Consider the following 22,093-nt stretch of genomic DNA (forward strand, 5'->3'; position numbering starts at 1 on the left):
TACTCTTATCACCTTATCAACACTCTTATCAAGAAACGAAGCGTTTATTTTGATAGGAAGTTCATCAGTTCTTGGGTGTGTGGAGCAAATGAAGTATTTGTTTTGGGAGGGGGTGGGGTGGGGACTGCAATGGTACACATATAATATTTTTCTGTTTATATCCTAAAAAATATTTCAGAGAATGTTTATCTCTTTCCGCTATGTATGAAAATATCTTTAGTATTTGAAATCAAATTTAGTTTTCCTTCACTGTATATGAATAACATTTTTGTTTGGATAATTTTGCATACAGTTTCAAAGATACAGTATTGTCCGAAGTTCCAAATTGTTTTACGTTGTTTTGGTTAATATGTAAAACTTCCCCATATTTTCAGCTTTTTCATCTGTGAGAACTTCATGTAACCCATGTTTATTTGGTGGGTAATTCTGTAAAAAATATTGCCAATGGTCTTATGGCCTTATTTATTGGCAATGTATCCTTACTTGTCTCCTGATATCATGGATCACATTATGTCAAGTTTAGTTTTTTTTCTTATTTTTTTTTTTATTATAGTGAGCTAGGCTCACAAAATTCAAACAGATTGATGTAAATCTCATCTAGTTAGCTTTTAAAACATGAAATATGCTTCTACACCTGTCAACCTTCTTTGTTCATGATATGTACTGTAGATTTGCTCTCACGTTGGTGACTTATGCCAGTTAATATTAATATTATTTTCATCATTATTATTATTTTCATCATCATTACTATTATTATGAATATTATTATTGTTATTGTTTTATTATTATTAATATTATTATTATTATATTTATTATTATTTTTATTATTAATTTTATTATTATTATTATTTAGGTCCTTGTCTCACACCAGCTTTTCAATTACCAGAAAATTCTGATATGAATAGGTAGCAATTGAAAGTGGATATACAAAGGGCTAAGATTTAACTTTTTTATACCATGGTAATTCGTAGATTAAATGAAAAATAATTTTTTTATAACCTTTAGACATGAAGAATTATACGAGTATAGAATGAAGCAGATTAGGCTAAAACGTATTAAATGCTTGCTGTGCTTGGTGGCACTATAATTACCATTTTGTAAACTTTTACTAGTTTATATAAACGTGAAAAGTAATTGGGGCTCTATGGCTCCCAGAGAACTTCAGTAGTGCATTTATTAGATATGTGAGCAGGATGTAAGATAAAAGTTTTTCAATCCTCTATATTTTTAATATACAAAAATATACATTGACGTACATAACACTTTCCGCTTTCATGTCCATATACAGGTATGGGTCAAGCTTTAGTCTTCTGTGGATGCGATATTCAAAGAAATCGTTAATTCGTTAAATTATGAAGGATAATGGGATAGTTGACTTAAAAAGGTGCACCATAGGCGTTTGATGGTGGAGCTCCATAACCATTGCTAGGAGCAGGTGGGGCTCCATAACCATTGCTAGGAGCAGCAGGGGCTCCATAACCATTGCTAGGAGCAGCTGGGGCTCCATAACCATTGCTAGGAGCAGCTGGGGCTCCATAACCATTGCTAGGAGCAGGTGGGGCTCCATAGCCATTACTGGGTGCAGCACCTGCTCCATTACCATTGGAACCATAACCATTGCTTTTTTTGCTACCATTTCTTTTTCCATTTCCATTCTTCTTGCCATTTCCATTTGAACCGTAGCCGTTATTTCCATTACCGTTGCCGTTTGATCCGTAACCATTATTTCCATTACCGTTGCTGTGTTTACCATAAGGGTCATAGGGAACAACCCCAATGAGTTCGTTTACAGAGTAGAAGTCTTCAGCATCAGCACAGTCGAAGTTGAACCACCAATCACAGACGAGGTACTGTTGGTTGAAGATGGTTCCGTTGGGGCAGAGGAAGGAGTCCTGCTGGCGGCGTCCATTGGGTCTGTCCTGGCAGATGTGGAAGACCTGGCAGCCAGCCTCTTGATCAGTGTCAGCGTAATATCCAGGGACATTCTGGGCGTTGCAGTCGAATCCAGTATCTGGAACGAAAGCTAAAACAGGATAATCTACACCTGGAACACCGCCTCCAGGGATGTTTTCTGCCAAGGCAGCAAGGGGATCTACACCATAAGAGTTCTTTGGTGGTCCATAGCTGTTGCTTGGAGGAGCTCCATAGCCGTTGCTTGGAGGAGCTCCATATCCATTGCTTGGAGCAACTGGAGGGGCTCCATACCCATTGGAAGGAGGACGCCTGTCGGCAGCTACAAGGCTGAGAAGAGCTGTAAGAAATATATTTGGGTATAATACAGTGGTGTTTTTTTTTTTTTTTTTTCAAATATTTTAAGAACTGTTTCTCATGTATACTTTTCTATGTTTCTTGTAACTGCATGTACTTATCTGCGTTTCTTCAATTAAATGTGCTATTGACTAGATTAGCTTACCACAAACTGCATAGGCCTTCATCATTGCTGCTCTATTTTGCTGATATGTAACAGAATCAGCAGAGGTGATCGACTGAATGATGATTTGTGGCGAGAGACCCGAGTTTTTATAGTGAATTGGCTGCCCGGACTGATCTTTTTTTTCGATGGCCTTTCTTTTCGTGCACTGGAGCAAGGTTATATAGAACGCATTATTGCATTAAATCTAGACTTTATGAAGAGAGAGAGAGAGAGAGAGAGAGAGAGAGAGAGAGAGAGAGAGAGAGAGAGAGAGAGAGAGAGAATGAAATTTAAACTTATCAGTTGATAATGGTCGTTCTGAATGGTGATTTAATAATTTATCAAATTGATATTTTTATTTCTTGTAAGATTTTTTTTTCTTTGCTTAGTAGATTTTTACTTACTTTCATTTTTTTTTATTCCAGCCAAGACTAAATTTACAGGGGAAATGTTTTCATAGAGTCCCTTGAATTTTTTTTCTACCAGATTTACGTTGAAGTTCCAATGTTATCCAAATTATGGCTGATATACTGTAGTCTTTGTAGGATTTTTAAAGTTGTGATACCTTTTTATTTATTACGTTATGCCTCCCTCTACGGCACCAAATATATGTAGGTTTGTAGCGTGCCCTGTTATTTTTTCACCATATGCATGAAACTCATTTCTATGCCGACTGTCTACGGAATTAGTCTTCGTGATAGGCTTATTAAATTCATATATGTTTTGCGAGAAGATACATTTTTTTTTTTGAGATACGCTTATGATTTTCATATGAAACATATAAAAAGTATTATTACAATTTACTCTTGAGCGATACGAATTCCATTTTGTTAGCACGTGTTTCATACACACTCGAACATTGTAACGGTTTTGCATTGTTTCCTTATCGCTCTCTCTTCCCTGCGCAAATAGACCAATTTTTTGTGTATTATTAGTGCCGGGAAGTGCGAGTAATAAGATAAATAAAGCAACGCCGTCACAGTGTACGAGCGTGTATGAAACACCTATCTTTGTATAGCAAATCTATACTGTTCAATATATATGACAGAAAATATTGCTGACTTGTTACTGAAAGTTAGGTAATTCACTGCTGTTAAACGAACCCAACCTACGTGTGAAAACCTTCAAGAATGTTCAACTTACTGACACATTTTATATCATTCGAAACCGTTTATCTGTCCCTCTATAAGATGCCAGTTTTCCTGTCATAAATTGGTAATTGAACTTCCTACTGTGCCCATTTTCCTCTTTGCTGTATTCCTTTGCCTAAAATTAAATAGTAATCGCACGTTTTCGTCTTAAATATTGACCATTGAATTGAATATTTGTGTATCACTTATTATTATTATTATTATTGATTTATGTGACCCGTCAAAATGATTGTTAAATGTTTAGATAAATTTGCACACACGCACATGCACCCCACTCTTACCAGGGCATGGCTACTTCCTCTGCCTCCTACTCGAGTGATTGGGAGAGCTGAGTACTTAGTATCCATGTGTCGATTTCAAGTTTATATTAAAAAACCCATTAATAATAACATTTTCTAGATTCCAGTGATGTTTCCTAAAATGTAGTGGTGTGCTGACGAAATTGGATGCCATGTTTTAAGCTACGATTGAATATGATTTATACACGGTATAATTTAATTGACACTTGTCAAGGAAACAAATTTTGGTTTCTTCATCTTTATGTAAGTATTGTATAGCACGAGAGAGAGAGAGAGAGAGAGAGAGAGAGAGAGAGAGAGAGAGAGAGAGAGAGAGAGAGAGAGAGAGAGAGAATTAGCTCTTGTTAATCGAATGCCGTGTTTTTGTTTGTTTCTTGAATCACCTGAAGCGAGGAATTGCTCACCACAACTAACAATTGTCATGTTAATTTCATTTTTAAACTCAGGTTGTCAAATGTGAACTAAGATTTTTTTTTTACAGAGAGAGAGAGAGAGAGAGAGAGAGAGAGAGAGAGAGAGAGAGAGAGAGAGAGAGAGAGAGGTTTTTATGTGCCGTGTACTATACAAAAACAAATCTTTGTATAGCAAATCTATACTATTCAATATATATATGACAGAAAATATTGCTGACTTGTTACTGAAAGTTTGGTTATTAACTGCGGATTAACGAACTCAACCTACGTGTGAAAACCTTGAACACCCACAGGGAAAAATATAAAGCTTTTACATATATTTTACCAATCGAAAATACTTTAAAGTGCCATCATTAACATTACTATTAAAATTATCTACTGAAGGGTTAGAGAAAGATAAGGAATGCCGAGAACGTAACCCCACAACTCTGCTTATATTTTGTCAGCTGGACTCGCATAGTTAAAAGTTGATTTCATTGTTGAAATGGAATTTTTCATTAAATAGGCTATTTATTATAAAATTATGATAATAAAATGTAAATATATTTTGGTTACATTTATTATCAGGCACCGTACCTAGGCATACCAATATACTTGAAAAGACAATATATTTTATACGTTTTGTGCTGCTTGACTGCAGACTTTGAACTGCTAATGCAGTTACAGAAACTATACTTTGGAAAACTAGCGACTGTATAAATGGGGAATCGGACAATTCTAACACGCATCATTCGGGACCGTACTGAGTGTGTTTGTGTATTCACATATATACATATATGTATATGTTATATAATTATATATACTGTATATATATATATATATATATATATATATATATATATATATATATATATATATATATATATATATATATATATATATATATATATTACATCTATATAATATAAATGTATATATATTATGTTTATTATATATGTATATACATATATATATATATATATATATATATATATATATATATATATATATATATTTCATATATGCATATTATATTTGTATTATATATATATATATATATATATATATATATATATATATATATATATATATATATATATATATGTCCAAACACTTGCTCTATGTTAATAGGGGAGAGTATTATTATTGTTATTAGTATTATTATTATTATTGTTATTGTTATTATTGTTATTATTATTATTATTATTTTTAGATAAGCTACAACCTAGTTTGAAAAGGTGGATGATACAAGCCCAGGGGCTCCAAAAGGGTAAGCAGAACAGTACAGAAAGAAAATAGAGCAATAATAGATATGATATTTAGGAGAAATAACAAAAAAGATATTTTAACCTCGAAACGATACTGAACGTCACCATGTTCAGCAGAAGAGCGTTTGTAGCAAGTTTAACTGATGAAGCTCCACCGATTTAACTGTCAGATTAAGAAGACCATTCCACAATCTGATCATAGCTGGAATAAAACTAATAAAATGTTGTGGAGTATTGAGTCTGCGGGTGGAGGCAGAAGACTTAGAATTAACTTCTAATATAGCACCACACACCGTACATTATGATACAGTCTATGAAGATCTGAATTCACTGGAGGGTCAAATTTAGGAATACACATATGCAATATACCCAAAGAACTAGCTCAACGACGGTGCCAGAGATATATCCAGATCTGGAATAAGGTTTGAATAGACGGCAAGATAAGATAATGGTCACCAAATGACGGTGCTTCAAAAGTTCACTTACCATTTTCTCCATCCAGCTTACGTCTTTATTTTGGGGACTTGCATAAGTTGTAACGCTTATCGGAAATTTAACTCCTGTTTAACTTTTTAGTGTTTTATATTAAAACTTTTGAAATCTAAACTGTAAGGATGACATTGGTGTATGACATTTAATCATCTTCTTGCTTTATTTTCGCTCTTCGTAAGAAATTGCAAAGTTGTTATTGCACTTATGAAGCATTTCCCATGAGGTAGTGACAGTAACAGTATTTTAACTTAAAGTTTATTTTTTGCGATTTTAAAGTTTCTTGAAGACAATGACTTTTATGTTTTGGTAAGAGACGTATGTCAGACCTTATATCAAATTTTAAACTTACTCAGTTTTTAAGAAGTATAGATCTAATAGATAACATTTATACTTCTTGTTATAACATTTTCTCATATTTCTATTATATGATTATTTTCGTTTATTCATTACTTTTAGTATATGTCATATTTTATCTCTTCTGAATTTATTCAGGGCAGCTCTGAATGACTTATGCTAGACTCATTGCTAGGTAAAAATACTTCCTTTTAATAATAATAAAATGGTCCCCACAGAACTTCGGTAGTGTATACATTTGGTATGTGAGTAGGATGTAAGTAGACATTTTTTCATTACTTCATATTTTTAATATACAAAAATATACATTGGCATACATGAAACTACGATTTCAGATTCATTTTCAGTCATGAGTGATATGTTGTCCCCCGATGATGAAATATTGCAGGGAATCGATCCTTCTTTGGGTTATGGATTATGATTGGATGCTTGATTTAGAAAGGTGCACCATAGGCGTTTGAAAGTGATGGTGGAGCTCCATATCCATTTCCGTTGCCATTTGAACCATGGCCGTTATTGCCATTACCATTAGATCCGTAACCATTATTTCCATTACCGTTGCCATTGGTATGTTTACCATAAGGGTCATAGGCGACAACCCCAATGAGTTCGTTGACTGAATAGAAGTCTTGAGCATCAGCACAGTCGAAGTTAAACCACCAATCACAAACAAGATACTGTTGGTTGAAGATGGTTCCGTTGGGGCAGAGGAAAGAGTCCTGCTGACGGCGTCCATTGGGCCTGTCCTGGCAGATGTGGAAGACCTGGCAGCGAGCCTGACGGTCAGTGTCGGCATAATAACCAGGTACATTCTGAGCATCGCAGGAGAAACGAGTATCAGGGACAGAGGCCAAGATAGGGTAGTCTTGACCAGGAACTCCACCGCCGGGAATATTCTCTGCCAAAGCAGCAATTTCCTTACTTACACCGTAGGAGTTCCTTGGTGGTCCGTAGCCATTGCTTGGTGGAGCTCCATATCCATTGCTTGGGCGTTTGTCTGCAGCTACAACGCTAAGAAGAGCTAAAATAGGAAGAAAATGGAAACAATATTATTTGCCCTAAATATTTGAGTCTGAAATTCTTTCGATAAAATCTATGAATTACTTACATAAAGTAAGTATAATTTGATAGCTACTCACCACACACTACAAAGGCCTTCATCGTTGCTGGTGTATGTGGCAGGAATGGACCAGGATCTACAGAGGTGATCGACTGAGTGAAGTGTCTTTATGGTAGACCCGAGTTTATATAGTTCCTGACTTGCATGATTTCTCTAACTTGCATGATTTCTCTTATATTATGATGGCCATTCTGGTCATGCGTTTGTGAAAGGCCATTTAACAGCCACTATAGTACTTCATCTCTATTTTATTTTGTATATACGTATATATGTTCATATTTGATTCATACACATGCATTTATATTCATAGGGTTATACATGTATATATACATACATATATATATATATATATATATATATATATATATATATATATATATATATATATATATATATATATATATGTGTGTGTGTGTGTGTGTGTATATATATATATATATATATATATATATATATATATATATATATATATATATATATATATATATATATATACACGCATACAAAAACAACTTTTCCTTAGCACTTGCTCGTCATCCAGTAATAATGCAGTTAACTGGGAAAGCATCACTGGAATGGACCAATATGAAAATATTTCTTTTAAATGATCTGATCATTGAAAGATTTAGATGTTTTTTTAGTGCTTTTATTCATGTATACATTTATTTGTATCCTGTTTAATTACTTTATGGTCCATATATTTTTCATATTTTTAGTAATGAAAGTCGAAGAATAGTAGTTCTTAATAACATTTTATTTTGCCTTTAATGTTTATCCCGAGGTTCTGCTTTAGATGCATCATTCCACTTAGTTTTTAGTTTTTAGTGAATTTTACATGACTATAGATCAAATGAACACTATCACTCAAAAGAAATGATTTGGTATACACATTCGGTAAGTGGAATGACGTAGGCATTCCTAAGACAACTTTCACAACTTTTTAGAAGCCTATCTGTGTTATACGGTTTAATATATTCTTGTAGCATCATAGTGACTGACAGCAGGGTGTCGGATTGGGTTTAAGGCTATAGACAAGATGTCTATTCGGCTTCTACTTATAATGCTTGTCGGATGGTCTTGCTCGAATCATTATTGACCGTCAGGGATCACTTGCCTTACTTTGATAGGCACTGTGCATCACAAGGAAGTGGCTATCCTTTGTTGATTTTAGCCAATGATCCTTTTCGGATTTAGTCTGTGACTGGTGAAAATTAACTGAGGCCCTTAGCTTCTATAGGTATGGGAGGAGATGATGATGATGACATCATCATCTCCTCCTACACCTATTGACGCAAAGGGCCTCAATTAGATATCGCCAGTCATCTCTAACTTGAGCTTTTAAATCAATACCTATCCATTCATCATCCCTTACTTCACTCCTCATAATCTTCAGCTATGCAGGCCTGGGTCTTCCAATTCTTCTAGTTCCTTGAGGAGCCCCCTGGAATGTTTGGTGAACTAACTCTAGTAAGGAATGAGAAGAGCATGGCCAAACCATCTCCATATATCCCTCACCATGATTTCATGCACATATGGCACTTGAGTAATCTCTCTTATAATTTCATTACCAATCCTGCCCTGCCATTTACTCCCAATATTCTTCTCTGGGCTTTGTTCTCTAATCTGCAAAATCTTTGGGATATTGTTTCATTGTCCTATACTACGACTCGTCTCCATACAGAAACACTGATGTCGCTAAACTGATATATAGCTTCATTTCTTGGGATTCGATTTCCGAATTTTGCTCAATCTAGCCATTGTCTGATTTGCAGTTTTCAATCTTTCATTAAACTCCAATTCTAAAGACCCTGTATTAGAGATCATAGTTACTGAATATTTAAATGATTCTTCCTCATTAATCCTGTCTCCTTCTAATGAAATTTCATCTTCCATTACATATTCCGTTCTCATCATCTGTCTTTCTTCTACTTATCTAAAGCCCAACCTCATGTGATATTTCATGCTTTCTGGTAAGCAACCTTTGCAAGTCATTGCCATTTTGCTAATAAGCACAGTGTCATCAGCATATTCTAGGTTGGTAAATACCCTGTTACCAATTCAGTCCAATCCTTCGCCGCCATCCCCAGCTGTTCTATGCATAAGAAAATCTATGAAGAGGATACACAACATAGGTGACAACACATTCCCTTGGATTTCTCCACTGTTCACTGGAAATTTATGTGATATAATTGAAAATGCATATATAATGTTCCCTCATTTCTAAAATAATGGAGACCACCCATATTAGATACAATATTTTAGGTTATAGACTTGGAATTAAACTCTCAATCTTGCCTTTTTATTGTCAGCAAAATCTCAGGATGTTATTGTCCAGATTTTTAAGAAGACGCGAAACTTCGGTCATTGTGAATATTAGGTGAAAATTTCTTTATCAATGTTTTCATTTATGTTACCAGACACTTTAATTGTTTTGCGCTACATCAAGACGTCAAATTTCTTCAAAAGATCGTGCTGTTAAAAAAAGGCTGTTGCCTGTCGAAGAAATTGTAATTTAGTATATGATCGTGTCCAATTTTTTATATTGATTTAAGAGCTAGTCTATATTTCTATTAGCGTTTTATTTCCAGGAAACTACCTTTCGTTGTTAGTAGTTTACTTTTATCACATTTCCAACAACATATTGATTGGCTTATCAAGAAACGAAGCGTTTATTTTGATACGAAGTTCATCATGCCTTGGGGGTGGGGAGCAAATGAAGTATTCTTTTTTTTTTGGGAGGGGGGGGGGGCGCAATGGCAGACATATAATATTTTCTGTTTATATTCTAGAATTCATATCAGAGAAAGTTTATCCCTTTCCGCTATAGCAATGAAAATATTTTCGGTATTTGAAATCAAATTTAGTTTTCCGTCACCGTATATAAATAACATTTTTGTTTGGATAATTTTACATACAGTTTCAAAGATACAGTATTGTCCGAAGTTCAAAATTGTTTACGTTGTTTTGGTTAATATGTGAAAATTTCTCATATTTTCAGCTTTTGCATCTTTGAGAACTTCACTAAACTTTTGTCCATTTGGTGGGTAATTCTGAAGAAATGTTCCCAATGTTCCTATTTATTGTTGTCATGGGTCACATTATGTCAAGTTTACTTTTTGTTGTTGTTTATTTTGTGTGTGTGTGTGTGTGTGTGTGTGTGTGTGTGTGTGAACTAGGCTCACAAAAGTCAAAAAAAATTTATATACATCTCATCTAGTTAGCTTTCAAAATATGAAATATGATTTTACACCTACTAACCTTCTTTGTTCAAGATATACTGTAGATTTGCTTTCACGTTGGTGACCTATGACAGTTATTATTATTATTATTATTATTATTATTATTATTATTATTATTATTATTATTATTATTATTAAGGTCCTTGTCCTAATACAAGCCTTCCAATTACCAGTCAATTCCGATATGGATAAGTATTAATTGAAAGAGGATATATATAAGGATAAGATTCAACTTTTTATACCATGGTTATTCGTCGAATAAATGAAAACAGATTTTCTTATAACCTTTAGAGATGAAGAATTATATGTAGAATAGACTAGGTTAGGCTAAAACGTATTAAATGCTTGCTGTGCTTGGTGGTACTATAATTTCCGTTTGTAACCCTTTACTAGCTCATATAAACGTGAGAAGTAATTGAGGCCAAATTGCACCCAAAGAACTTCAGTATATATTGCATATATTAGATATATGTGCAGGATGTAAGATAATAAAAGTTTTTCATTCTTCTATATTTTTAATATACAAAAATATACATTGACGTACATAATATTTTCCGATTTCATGTCCATATTCAGGTATGAGTCAAGCTTTACTCGTCTGTGGATGCGATATTTTAAGGAATCGTTAATTCGTTAAATTATGAAGGATAATGGGACACTTGACTTAGAAAGGTGCACCATAGGCGTCTGATGGTGGAGCTCCATAACCATTGCTAGGAGCAGCTGGGGCTCCATAACCATTGCTAGGAGGAGCTGGGGCTCCATAACCATTGCTAGGAGCAGCTGGGGCTCCATAACCATTACTGGGAGGAGCTCCTGCTCCATTACCGTTGGAACCGTAACCATTACCTCTTTTGCTACCATTTCTTTTTCCATTTCCATTCTTCTTGCCATTATTTTTCTTACCATTTCCATTTGAACCGTAGCCGTTATTACCATTACCGTTGCCGTTAGATCCGTAACCATTATTTCCATTACCGTTGCCATTAGATCCATAACCATTATTTCCATTACCGTTGCTGTGTTTACCATAAGGGTCATAGGGAACAACCCCAAGGAGTTCGTTGACAGAGTAGAAGTCTTGAGCATCAGCACAGTCGAAGTTGAACCACCAATCACAGACGAGGTACTGTTGGTTGAAGATGGTTCCGTTGGGGCAGAGGAAGGAGTCCTGCTGGCGGCGTCCACTTGGTCTGTCCTGGCAGATGTGGAAGACCTGGCAGCCAGCCTCTTGATCTGTGTCGGCATAATATCCAGGGACATTCTGGGCGTTGCAGTCGAATCCAGTATCAGGAACGAAAGCTAAGACGGGATAATCTACACCTGGAACACCGCCTCCAGGGATGTTTTCTGCCAAGGCAGCAAGGGGATCTACCCCATAAGAGTTCTTTGGTGGTCCATAGCCGTTGCTTGGAGGAGCTCCATAGCCGTTACTTGGAGGAGCTCCATATCCATTACTTGGAGCAGCTGGAGGGGCTCCATACCCATTGGAAGGAAGACGCCTGTCGGCAGCTACAAGGCTGAGAAGAGCTGTAAGAAATATATTTTGGTGTTATTCATGAAATATACATGTACTTTATTATAAACTATATTGGTGTTTCTTCAATTAAATTTGCTATTGGCTAGATTAGCTTACCACACACTGCAAAGGCCTTCATCATTGCTGCTCTATTTCGCTGATATGTAACTGATTCAGCGGAGGTGATCGACTGAGTGATGGTTTGTGGAGAGAGACCCGAGTTTTTATAGTGACTTGGCTGCCCTGAATGATCTCGTTTTTCGATGGCCTTTCTTGTCGTGCACTGGAGCAAGGTTATATAGAATGCATTATTGCAATACATTTGGACTTCTTTGTGGAGAGAGAGAGAGAGAGAGAGAGAGAGAGAGAGAGAGAGAGAGAGAGAGAGAGAGAGAGAGAGAGAGAGAGGGGGAGGGGAAATTAGATCATTCTCATTTGTTCAAAAACGATAAAATAAGATTGGATCATTGAAAGATTTAGATATTAGTTTAGTGTTCCCATTTGTATATACATTTATTTGTATCCTGTTTAATTACTTTTTGTCTACATATTTTTCATATTTTTAGTAATGAAAGTTAAAGAAATGTAAGTCTTCCTAAATTTTATTTTTGCCTTTAATGTTAGTCCTTAGGTTTTGCTTTACATGTATGATTAACTTAGTTTCTAGTTTTTTTTGTTAATTTTTCATGAGTAGAGATGATATGAACAGTATCACTCGGAAGAAATGATTTGGGATACACGTTTGGTAAGTGGAAACATGTAAGCATTCCTAAGAACTTTAACAACTTTTATAAGCTTATATGTATTTCTTGGATCAATATATGTTTATATCAGCATATTCACTGACAACAGGGTGACGGATTGGGTTTAAGGCGATAGACAAGATGTCTATTCGGCTTCCAATTATAATGCTTGTCGGATGATCTTGTTCGAATCATTATGGACCATCAGGGATCACTTGCCTTAGCTAGGCACTGCGCATCACAAGGAACTTTTTATCCTTTGATGAATTTAGCTAATGATCCTCTTAGGATTTAGTCACTCTATGACTAGTGAAATCCAACTGAGGCCCTGTGCTTCAATAGGCGTGGGAGGAGATGATGATGATGATAATAATGAAGATGATATCATCATCATCATCATCATCATCATCAACTCCTACGCCTATTAACGCAAAGGGCCTCGGTTAGATGTTACCTGTTGTCTCTAGCTTGAGGTTTTGAACCAATATTTCTCCATTCATTATCTCCTACTTCAATCTTCATAGTCATCAGCTATGTAGGCCTTGTCCTTTTAATTTTTCTATTGTAAAACCCAGTAGAAAGTTTGGTGAACTAACTCTAGCAGGGAATGCGAAGAACATGCACAAACCATCTCCATATACCACTCACCATGACCATCTCATCAACATATGGCACTTGTGTAATCTCTCTTATATTTTCATTTCTGATCCTGTCCTGCCATTAACTCCCAATATTCTTCTGTGGGCTTTGTTCTCAAATCTACAAAGTATTTTGGGTATTGTTTCATTGTCATGTACCACGACTCGTGTCCATACAGCAACACCGATCTCACTAAACTGATATACTGTTTAGCATGATTTTTTTGAGATTTGATTTCCAAATTTCACTTAATTTACCCATTTTCTGATTTGAAATTTTCAATCTTTCATTAAACTCCAATTCTAAAGACCCTATATTAGAGATCATAGTCCCTGAATAATTAAATGATTCCACCTCATTAATCATGTCTCCTTCCAATGATATTTCATCCTCCATTGCATATTCTGTTCTCATCATCCGTGTTTCTTCTATTTATCTAAAGCCCAACCTCATGTGATATTTCATGCTCTCTGATAAGCAACCTTTGCAAGCCCTATGGCATTTTACTAATAAGACAGCGTCATCAGCATACTCTTGGTCCGCTAATTTCTTGTTTCCAATCCAGTTTAATCTTTCTCCGCCATCTTCAACTGTTCTATGCATTGCAAAATCCACGAGGAGTATAAACAACATAGGTGACAGATTTCAATGGAGTACTCCACAGTTCACCGGAAATTCATTTGATTTTCCTGTAAATGCACATATAATACTCCCTCATTTCTAATAGAAAGGATACCACCAGTTATGCCTTAGACATGGAATTAAACTCTCAATCTTGCCTTTTTATTGTCAGCAAAATCCCAGGATGTTATTGTTTAGAATTTTAAGATGACGCGAAACTTCTGTCTTTGTCAATGTTTACATTGAAGTTAACAGACACTTTTTAATTGTTATGCGCTACATGAAGACATCAAATTTATTTATTAGATCGTCGTGTTATAAAGGCTTTTGCTGGTCGAAGCAATTGTTATTTAGCATTTGTTCTTATTCGATTATGTAAAATTAAATTGATTTTAGAGCTAATCGAGGTGGTTCTATTAGCGTTTTATTTACAGGAAAGTACCTTTTGTCCTAAGTAGTATACACTTATCAGCTTGCCAACAACAGACCGACGGGATTATTAAGATACGAAGCGTTTATTTTGACACTAAGATCATCATGTCTTTTTTTTTTTTTTTTGTGGGGGGGGGGTTGCAGCGTTAGACATGTAATATTTCTCTGTTTATATTCTAGAAATCATTTCTGATAGACTTTATCCCTTCCCGCTATGGCAATGAAAATGTTTTTACTATTTGAAATCAAATTTAGTTTTCCTTCACTCTATATAAATAACATTTTTTTTTGTATAATTTTGCATACACTTTCAAAGAAACAGTATTGTCCTAAGTTCAAAATTGTTTACAATGTTTTGGTTAATATGTAAAACTTTCTCATATTTTCAGCTTTTGCATCTTTGAGAACTTCATTTAACCCCTGTCTATTTGGTGGGTAATTCTGTAAGAAATGTTCCCAATGTTCCTTTTTATTGGCAATGTATCTTTACTTGTCCCCTGTTATCATGGGTCATATTATGTTAGGTTTCCAATTTGTGTGTGTGTATGAGTATGAGAGAGAGAACTAGGCTCACAAAATTCAAATACATTGATGTACATCTCACCCAGCTGGCTTTCAAAATATGAAATATGCTTTTGCACCTGCCAACCTTCTTTGTTCAAGATATACTTTAGATTTGGTTTCACGTTGGTGACCTATTACAGTTATTATTATTATTATTATTATTATTATTATTATTATTATTATTATTATTATTATTATTATTATTATTAGTTTTCTTCTTCTTCTTATTATTATTATTATTAGTTTTCTTCTTCTTCTTCTTCTTCTTCTTCTTCTTCTTCTTCTTCTTCTTCTTCTTCTTCTTCTTCTTCTTCTTCTTCTTCTTCTTCTTCTTCTTCTTCTTCTTCTTCTTCTTCTTATTAAGGTCTTTCCACATGGACATGGAAAATGAAAGGATTAGAGTTCGACCTTTTAAGCAGAAGCCACTGCAATGTTTTGATTGCTCTAAATTTGGGAATCCTTCCAAAGTTTGTAAGAATGATAAAATTTGTAATACACTTGAGGCAAGGTGCTTGAACTGTAACTCTAATCATAAATCTGACGATAGAAGCTGCCAGTTATATAAATTAGAAGGACCTGCTCTCAATAAAACAATTATTGAACATGTAAGCGTAAGGCATGCCAAGAGATCATTAAATAAACTGACTACCTATGCAAAGGCATTAAAAACAGGAGAAAAAGTTCCACGGGAGTCATCTAACCCACCTACTACTCTAGGTAGTTCTCGAAAAAGAAATTCACCATCTACTGATGAAGTGCTGCATAATAAGGCAAGAATATCTCCTCCTAAAGATTTAACCTTGTGTATCAACAAAAAGACATTGCCCAACACTATCCAACCTTTATCCCCTATTACAAAGGATGGTACTAACCACTCCCAGGCCATGTCCTTGCCTGATTTAATGGAGATTCCACCTGAAACCAAGTTACCAGATGCACCTGTTGTGAGGAAGGTACAAAAACATGGTAGCTTACTACTTATTAATCGGGAAAAGAGAGACCTTCATCTCTCTCACCCCCTTCCATAAGAAATATTAGAGTTATGGCTTCAAATAAATCTGAGGTTTTGTCCATTGATGTTTCTAATCAACCAGAAGACAATTTAGATAAATCAAAAATTCAAGTTGATGTCCATCATCCCCCTCAACAATTAGATCAAAAGGACATAAAGAAAATCACAAACACAAAACCAAATTTATCAAGACCCTCTCTAATAAAACCACCAGGAAATAGTGTTAGATCAAAAATTGCTATAAGTTCTTCCAAAAAATAAACCATAGTTTTTTCCTCCATTTTGCAATGGAATTGTTGGGGTTTAAGGGCCAAATATGAAGAACCTAAGCTCTTAATTCACGAGCATTCCCCCATAATTGTCTGTCTACAGGAGAGCAAGTTTGATGCTAATACCTCTTGTCCTCGCGAATATATTAGCTATAGGACATTGTATGACCACCGAGTAGGAAGCCATGGCAGAAGTCTCATATACGTTCGTCGAGATGTTCCTCAAATATCTTTGTCTATGCGTACACCTCTACAGGCAGTGCTTGTACAAATTGATATAAGGAAAAAATGTACAATTTGCTCTCTGTACTTGCCTCCAAATTTTAACATATATGATAATTTAGTAGAGGCAATCCTTTTCTTCTACTTGGAGATTTGAATGATTGACATCCTTTTTGGGGTGATATTTTAGTAAACACCAGGGGCAATATAATATCAATTTTGGAAAACGAGAATGTCGGACTCCTTAATACAGGAAAGCCCACACACTTCCATGTTCAGACGGGTACCTTATTGTGCATTGACCTTTCAATTGCAAGCTCTAACTGCCTTCTTGATTTCCATTGGAGGACAAATGATGATAGGCATACTAGTGATCATGCACCAATCATTATAAACACCAACAATAGTCCACCTTTACAAAGATCGCCACGATGGAATCTTGACAAGGTGGACTGGTTTAAATTTAGTGAGCTAAGTGAAATTGAGGGGAGTGCAGATCAGTTTGAAACTATTGATGATGCCATATACCTACTGAATGGTACTCCATAGAGCAGGAATCAATTCGATTCCCAAAACCACAGGATTATTCAAACGACGACCAGTCCCGTGGTGGTCTTCAGAAGTAACTGTCTTGCACAGAGCCACCAGAAAATCTTTGACTAGATTGCGTAGACGCCGTACTGAGGAAAATTTGGTAACATACAAAAACTGTAGAGCATAGTTCCATCGTGCCATGGAAGAAGCTAGGCGCCAATCTTGGGTATCTGTTGTTTCCTCAGTCAACCGTAGAACCCCACCATCTTCTGTATGGAGGAAAATAAAAAAGATTGCAGGCAAATTTATCTCAAACCTATCACCAGTGTTGAAGGTGAATGGTGAGTATGTGACTGAAACAAATGACGTTAGCAATGCCCTGGCTGATCATTTCACAAATGTTTCATGCAAGTGTGAGGCAGTTCCTGGTCACCAGTATAGCAGCATTGATGAAAAGAAAATTTAAAATTTTGCAACAGGAAGTGAAGTCGTATAATTCTCCATTTACTGAACGAGAATTTGATTCCGCACTTGCTACTTATAACGATACAGCCCATGGACCCGATGGAATTTTATATGCAATGATTAAACATGTACCTTTCAATACAAAGTTATTCATTTTAATCATTATTAATAGAATATGGCAATATCATAGTTATCCAAGTGTTTGGGTACTAGCCATTAATTTAGCCTTTTTAAAACCCGGTAAGGACAAGTTTTTAGCAGCAAACTATCGACCAATTGCATTGACATCTTGTTTATGTAAAATCACGGAGAAGATGGTCAATGCAAGACTCATGTGGTACTTTTAAAAGAAGGGTATTTTATCACCTATTCAGTGTGGATTTAGAAAAATGCACTCAACGACAGATGTGTTGATACGACTTGAGTCCGCTATTTGTAAAGCACTTCCTTCCAAACAGCACCATGTAACTGTCTTTTTTTTTTTACCTTTAAAAAGCAAATGATATTACATGGAGATATGGTATATTTAAAACCATCCATAATTTGGGATTACGAGGAGAGTTACCATTGTTCAATCAATCATTTGTTTCACATAGATTTTTATCAAGTGAGAGTGGGGGAGGTTCTATCTGAGAGGAAATGTCAGGAAGTAGTTACCCAGGGTAGTGTGCTAAGTGTAACCCTATTTGCACTGGCTATTAATGGGATATCCTCTGTCATTCCTCAAGATATTCTGTCAACACTATTTGTTGATGATCTCTCCATATCATTTACTGGAACTAGAATGGCGATGGTTGAGAGAAAACTACAACTCTCAATTGACAAAATTATTCAGTGGGCTGATATGATTGGGTTTAAGTTTTCGACAAACAAAACTGTTGTTGTCCATTTCTGTCGTATTCAGGGAATACAGTACATCCAGACCCGGATATATACATCAAAGGTCACCGGATCCCATGTGTATGTGAGGCTGAATTTTTAGGCTTGATATTTGATTGTAGGCTTTCATGGGTTTCTCACTTAAAAGTGTTGAAAGCTAAATGTCCTGAGGCTCTGAATCTTTTAAAAGTATAATCCCATATATCATGGGGACAGACAGCAATATTATTTTAAAATTATACAAGGCCCTGATTTAAAAAAAAAAAAGAAGTTATGGGTGTGAAATAAACTCCTCAGCCACCCCAAGCCAATTAAAGATATTAGATTCAATACATCATGCTGGTATTAGATTGTCCACAGGAGCATTTAGAACCCCACCTATCCCAAGTCTCCTTGTTGGTGCTGGAGAATTACCTTTAGACCATTACCGAATGTCTTCTATTGTTCGGTATTGGTTTAGGTTACAGACTCCCTAATTCTTTAGCCTTCAGACTGCAAGCCTTGTAAGGCACTCAACATACTTTGAGTTGCACCCAAAATCTCTTCAACCTTATGACTTTCCGGTGAAACAATTATTATACAGTCTTGATATAATTAGAAGTAAGGTGCTTCCAATTAAGATATCATCAACCCCTCCGCGGAAATTACCAGAGATATCTTTTTGTAAATATTTCATTGGTGTTAAAAAAATGGACTGAATTAGAAGCTAGGTCTCTTTTTATGGAACATGTTGAAGAACATGGGGAATCGACTTTTATGTATGCTGATGGGTCCAAATCTGATGATGGCTTTGGATTTGGAGTACATAGTATTGTTTTTAATTATAGAGGTGCACAGTATTGTTTTAAATTGTAGAGGTGCACTTCCTCTAACAGCTTTCATATTTACTGCAGAACTATATGGCATACTAACCGCTATTGAAAAAAATAGCTTTTACAAAAGAGAATAATTTTACCATTTTTAGCGAGGCGTAGAGTGTCCTTCAAGCTTTAGAAGTTTTTAATTCTAGTAATCCTTTAGTTTTAGATATTTTAGAATGGCTTTTTATTATTGGACTGAGAGGTATAATGGTTCGACTTTGTTGGGTTCCAGCCCATGTAGGTGTGTCTTTGAATGAGAATGCAGATTTACTGGTGAAGAATGCTGCATCTGGGTTGTGGCCAATAAGGCATCCCATTCTGTGTAATGATTTTCTACCTAACATCAAGAAATTGTTCTATAATAATTGGCAACAGCACTGGAATAGTCTAGATGGCAATAAAATGAGAGAAGTAACAAATGTCATATCTCCTTGGAGGTATAGCATGATGCCCCAAAAGTGGGAGACGTCTCATTGTCGTCACCGCATTAGTCACACTTGGTTGACACACGAGTTTCTGCTAATGGGTCGGCATTTGTTGACTGAATGCCCCAATAATAACAACTTAAGAAACAGAGTTCTGATTGAGGCTCGAGGTGAGGATGGCAGGTTCATCCTTGCCATGATTAGTGGATATGATGTGTCATATGCGAGCTGCATTTTTAGATTTATTTCAGCAGCAGGTCTTCTGCAAACTATTTAACTTTTATATTAACATCTTAACATTTATGGTTTAATTGAATATTCTTTTACCTTCTGTATATAATAAATGATATCGGCGTCAGTGATCTTAGATGCCAGGATGCCAGAAAACTTCAAATCAATCAATTACTAGTCAGTTCTTATATTGATAGGTAACAATTGAAAGAGGATATATAAAGGGCTAAGATTTAAATTTTTTACACCATGGTTATTCGTAGATTAAATGCATTTTTTTATAACCTATAGACATGAAGAGTTATACGAGTATAGAATGGAACAGATTAGGCTAAAACATATTAAATGCTTGCTGGGCTTGGTGGCACTATAATTATCGTTTTGCAACCTTTTACTATTTCATATAAACGTGAGAAGTAATTGAGGCTAAATGGCACCCAGAGAACTTCAGTGTTGCATATATTAGATATATGTGCAGGATGAAAGATGATAAAAGTTTTTCATTCTTCTATTTTTTTAATATACAAAAATATACATTGACGTACATAACACTTTCCGATTTCATGGCCAATATTCAGGTTGAGTCAAGCTTTACTCGTCTGTGGATGCGATATTTAAAGGAATCGTTAATTCGTTAAGTTATGAATGATAATGGGATACTTGATTTAGAAAGGTGCACCATAGGCATTTGATGGTGGAGCTCCATAACCATTACTAGGAGCAGCTGGGGCTCCATAACCATTGCTGGGAGGAGCTGGGGCTCCATAACCATTGCTAGGAGCAGCAGGGGCTCCATAACCATTGCTAGGAGCAGCACCTGCTCCATTACCATTGGAACCATAACCATTACCTCTTTTGCTACCATTTCTTTTTCCATTTCCATTCTTCTTGCCATTATTTTTCCTACCATTTCCATTTGAACCGTAGCCGTTATTACCATTACCGTTGCCGTTAGATCCGTAACCATTATTTCCATTACCGTTACCGTTAGATCCGTAACCATTATTTCCATTACCGTTGCCGTTGCTGTGTTTACCATAAGGGTCATAGGCAACAACTCCAATGAGTTCGTTGACTGAGTAGAAGTCTTCAGCATCAGCGCAGTCAAAGTTGAACCACCAATCACAGACGAGGTACTGTTGGTTGAAGATGGTTCCGTTGGGGCAGAGGAAGGAGTCCTGCTGGCGGCGTCCATTGGGTCTGTCCTGGCAGATGTGGAAGACCTGGCATCCAGCTTCAGCGTCAGTGTCGGCGTAATATCCAGGGACATTCTGGGCGTTGCAGTCGAATCCAGTATCAGGAACGAAAGCTAAGACAGGATAATCTACACCTGGAACACCGCCTCCAGGGATGTTTTCTGCCAAGGCAGCAAGGGGATCTACCCCATAAGAGTTCTTTGGTGGTCCATAGCCGTTGCTTGGAGGAGCTCCATAGCCGTTGCTTGGAGGAGCTCCATAGCCATTACTTGGAGCAACTGGAGGGGCTCCATACCCATTGGAAGGAGGACGCCTGTCGGCAGCTACAATGCTGAGAAGAGCTGTAAGAAATATATTCGGGTATAATAAAGTGGTGTTATTCATGAAATATTTTAAGAACTGTTTTGCATGTATACATGTCTCTCTATGTTTCTTTTAACTGCATGTACTTTGCTTCTACCTATATCGGTGTATCCTCATTTAAATATGCTATTGGATGGATTAGCTTACCACACACTGCAAAAGTCTTCATCATTGGTGCTCTATTTCTCTTGATATGTAACAGTCCCAACGGAGGTGATCGACTGAATGATGGTTTGTGGCGAAAGACCAGAGTTTTTATAGTGACTTGGCCACCCAGACTGATTTTTTTTTTTTCGATGGCCTTTCTTATCATGCACTGGAACAAGGTTATATAGAATGCATTATTGCATTACATCTGCACTTTGTAGAGAGAGAGAGAGAGAGAGAGAGA

The 22,093-nt window shown here is 35.9% G+C and overlaps 3 protein-coding genes across 3 annotated transcripts; all 3 read right to left on the minus strand.

Moving 5' to 3' along the window:
• Positions 1-1,342: 1,342 nt before the first annotated feature.
• LOC137621116 (pro-resilin-like) lies at positions 1,343-2,479 on the minus strand. Its single transcript, XM_068351546.1, has 2 exons — positions 2,414-2,479; positions 1,343-2,251 (listed from the first exon to the last, which is right to left on the minus strand). Exons 1-2 carry the CDS (start codon positions 2,436-2,438, stop codon positions 1,377-1,379), a joined length of 900 nt encoding a protein of 299 aa, XP_068207647.1. The 5' UTR covers positions 2,439-2,479; the 3' UTR covers positions 1,343-1,376.
• Positions 2,480-6,746: 4,267 nt separating this feature from the next.
• LOC137621119 (pro-resilin-like) lies at positions 6,747-12,428 on the minus strand. The gene is made up of 3 exons (XM_068351549.1): positions 12,365-12,428; positions 11,554-12,258; positions 6,747-7,360 (listed from the first exon to the last, which is right to left on the minus strand). Exons 1-3 carry the CDS (start codon positions 12,387-12,389, stop codon positions 6,804-6,806), a joined length of 1,287 nt encoding a protein of 428 aa, XP_068207650.1. The 5' UTR covers positions 12,390-12,428; the 3' UTR covers positions 6,747-6,803.
• An 8,287-nt stretch (positions 12,429-20,715) lies between these two features.
• Positions 20,716-21,723, minus strand: LOC137620827 (pro-resilin-like). Its single transcript, XM_068351275.1, has one exon. The coding sequence runs from the start codon at positions 21,721-21,723 to the stop codon at positions 20,809-20,811; it is 915 nt and encodes a 304-aa protein (XP_068207376.1). The 3' UTR covers positions 20,716-20,808.
• Positions 21,724-22,093: the final 370 nt, after the last annotated feature.

This window comes from Palaemon carinicauda, chromosome 27 (assembly GCF_036898095.1).
Source record: "Palaemon carinicauda isolate YSFRI2023 chromosome 27, ASM3689809v2, whole genome shotgun sequence".
Taxonomy (NCBI): Eukaryota; Metazoa; Arthropoda; class Malacostraca; order Decapoda; family Palaemonidae; genus Palaemon; species Palaemon carinicauda.

What these genes read in the sequence shown, in the direction of transcription:
- LOC137621116 (XM_068351546.1), bottom strand. Translation starts at nt 2,438, where the DNA reads ATGATGAAGGCCTATGCAGTTTGTG. An exon ending in GAAGGCCTATGCAGTTTGTG is followed by an intron (nt 2,252 to 2,413) that starts GTAAGCTAATCT and finishes TATTTCTTACAG; the next exon opens with CTCTTCTCAGCCTTGTAGCT.
- LOC137621119 (XM_068351549.1), bottom strand. Translation starts at nt 12,389, where the DNA reads ATGATGAAGGCCTTTGCAGTGTGTG. An exon ending in GAAGGCCTTTGCAGTGTGTG is followed by an intron (nt 12,259 to 12,364) that starts GTAAGCTAATCT and finishes TATTTCTTACAG; the next exon opens with CTCTTCTCAGCCTTGTAGCT. An exon ending in TGGTTACGGTTCCAACGGTA is followed by an intron (nt 7,361 to 11,553) that starts ATGGAGCAGGAG and finishes CTGCAGACAAAC; the next exon opens with GCCCAAGCAATGGATATGGA.
- LOC137620827 (XM_068351275.1), bottom strand. Translation starts at nt 21,723, where the DNA reads ATGAATAACACCACTTTATTATACCCGAATATATTTCTTACAGCTCTT.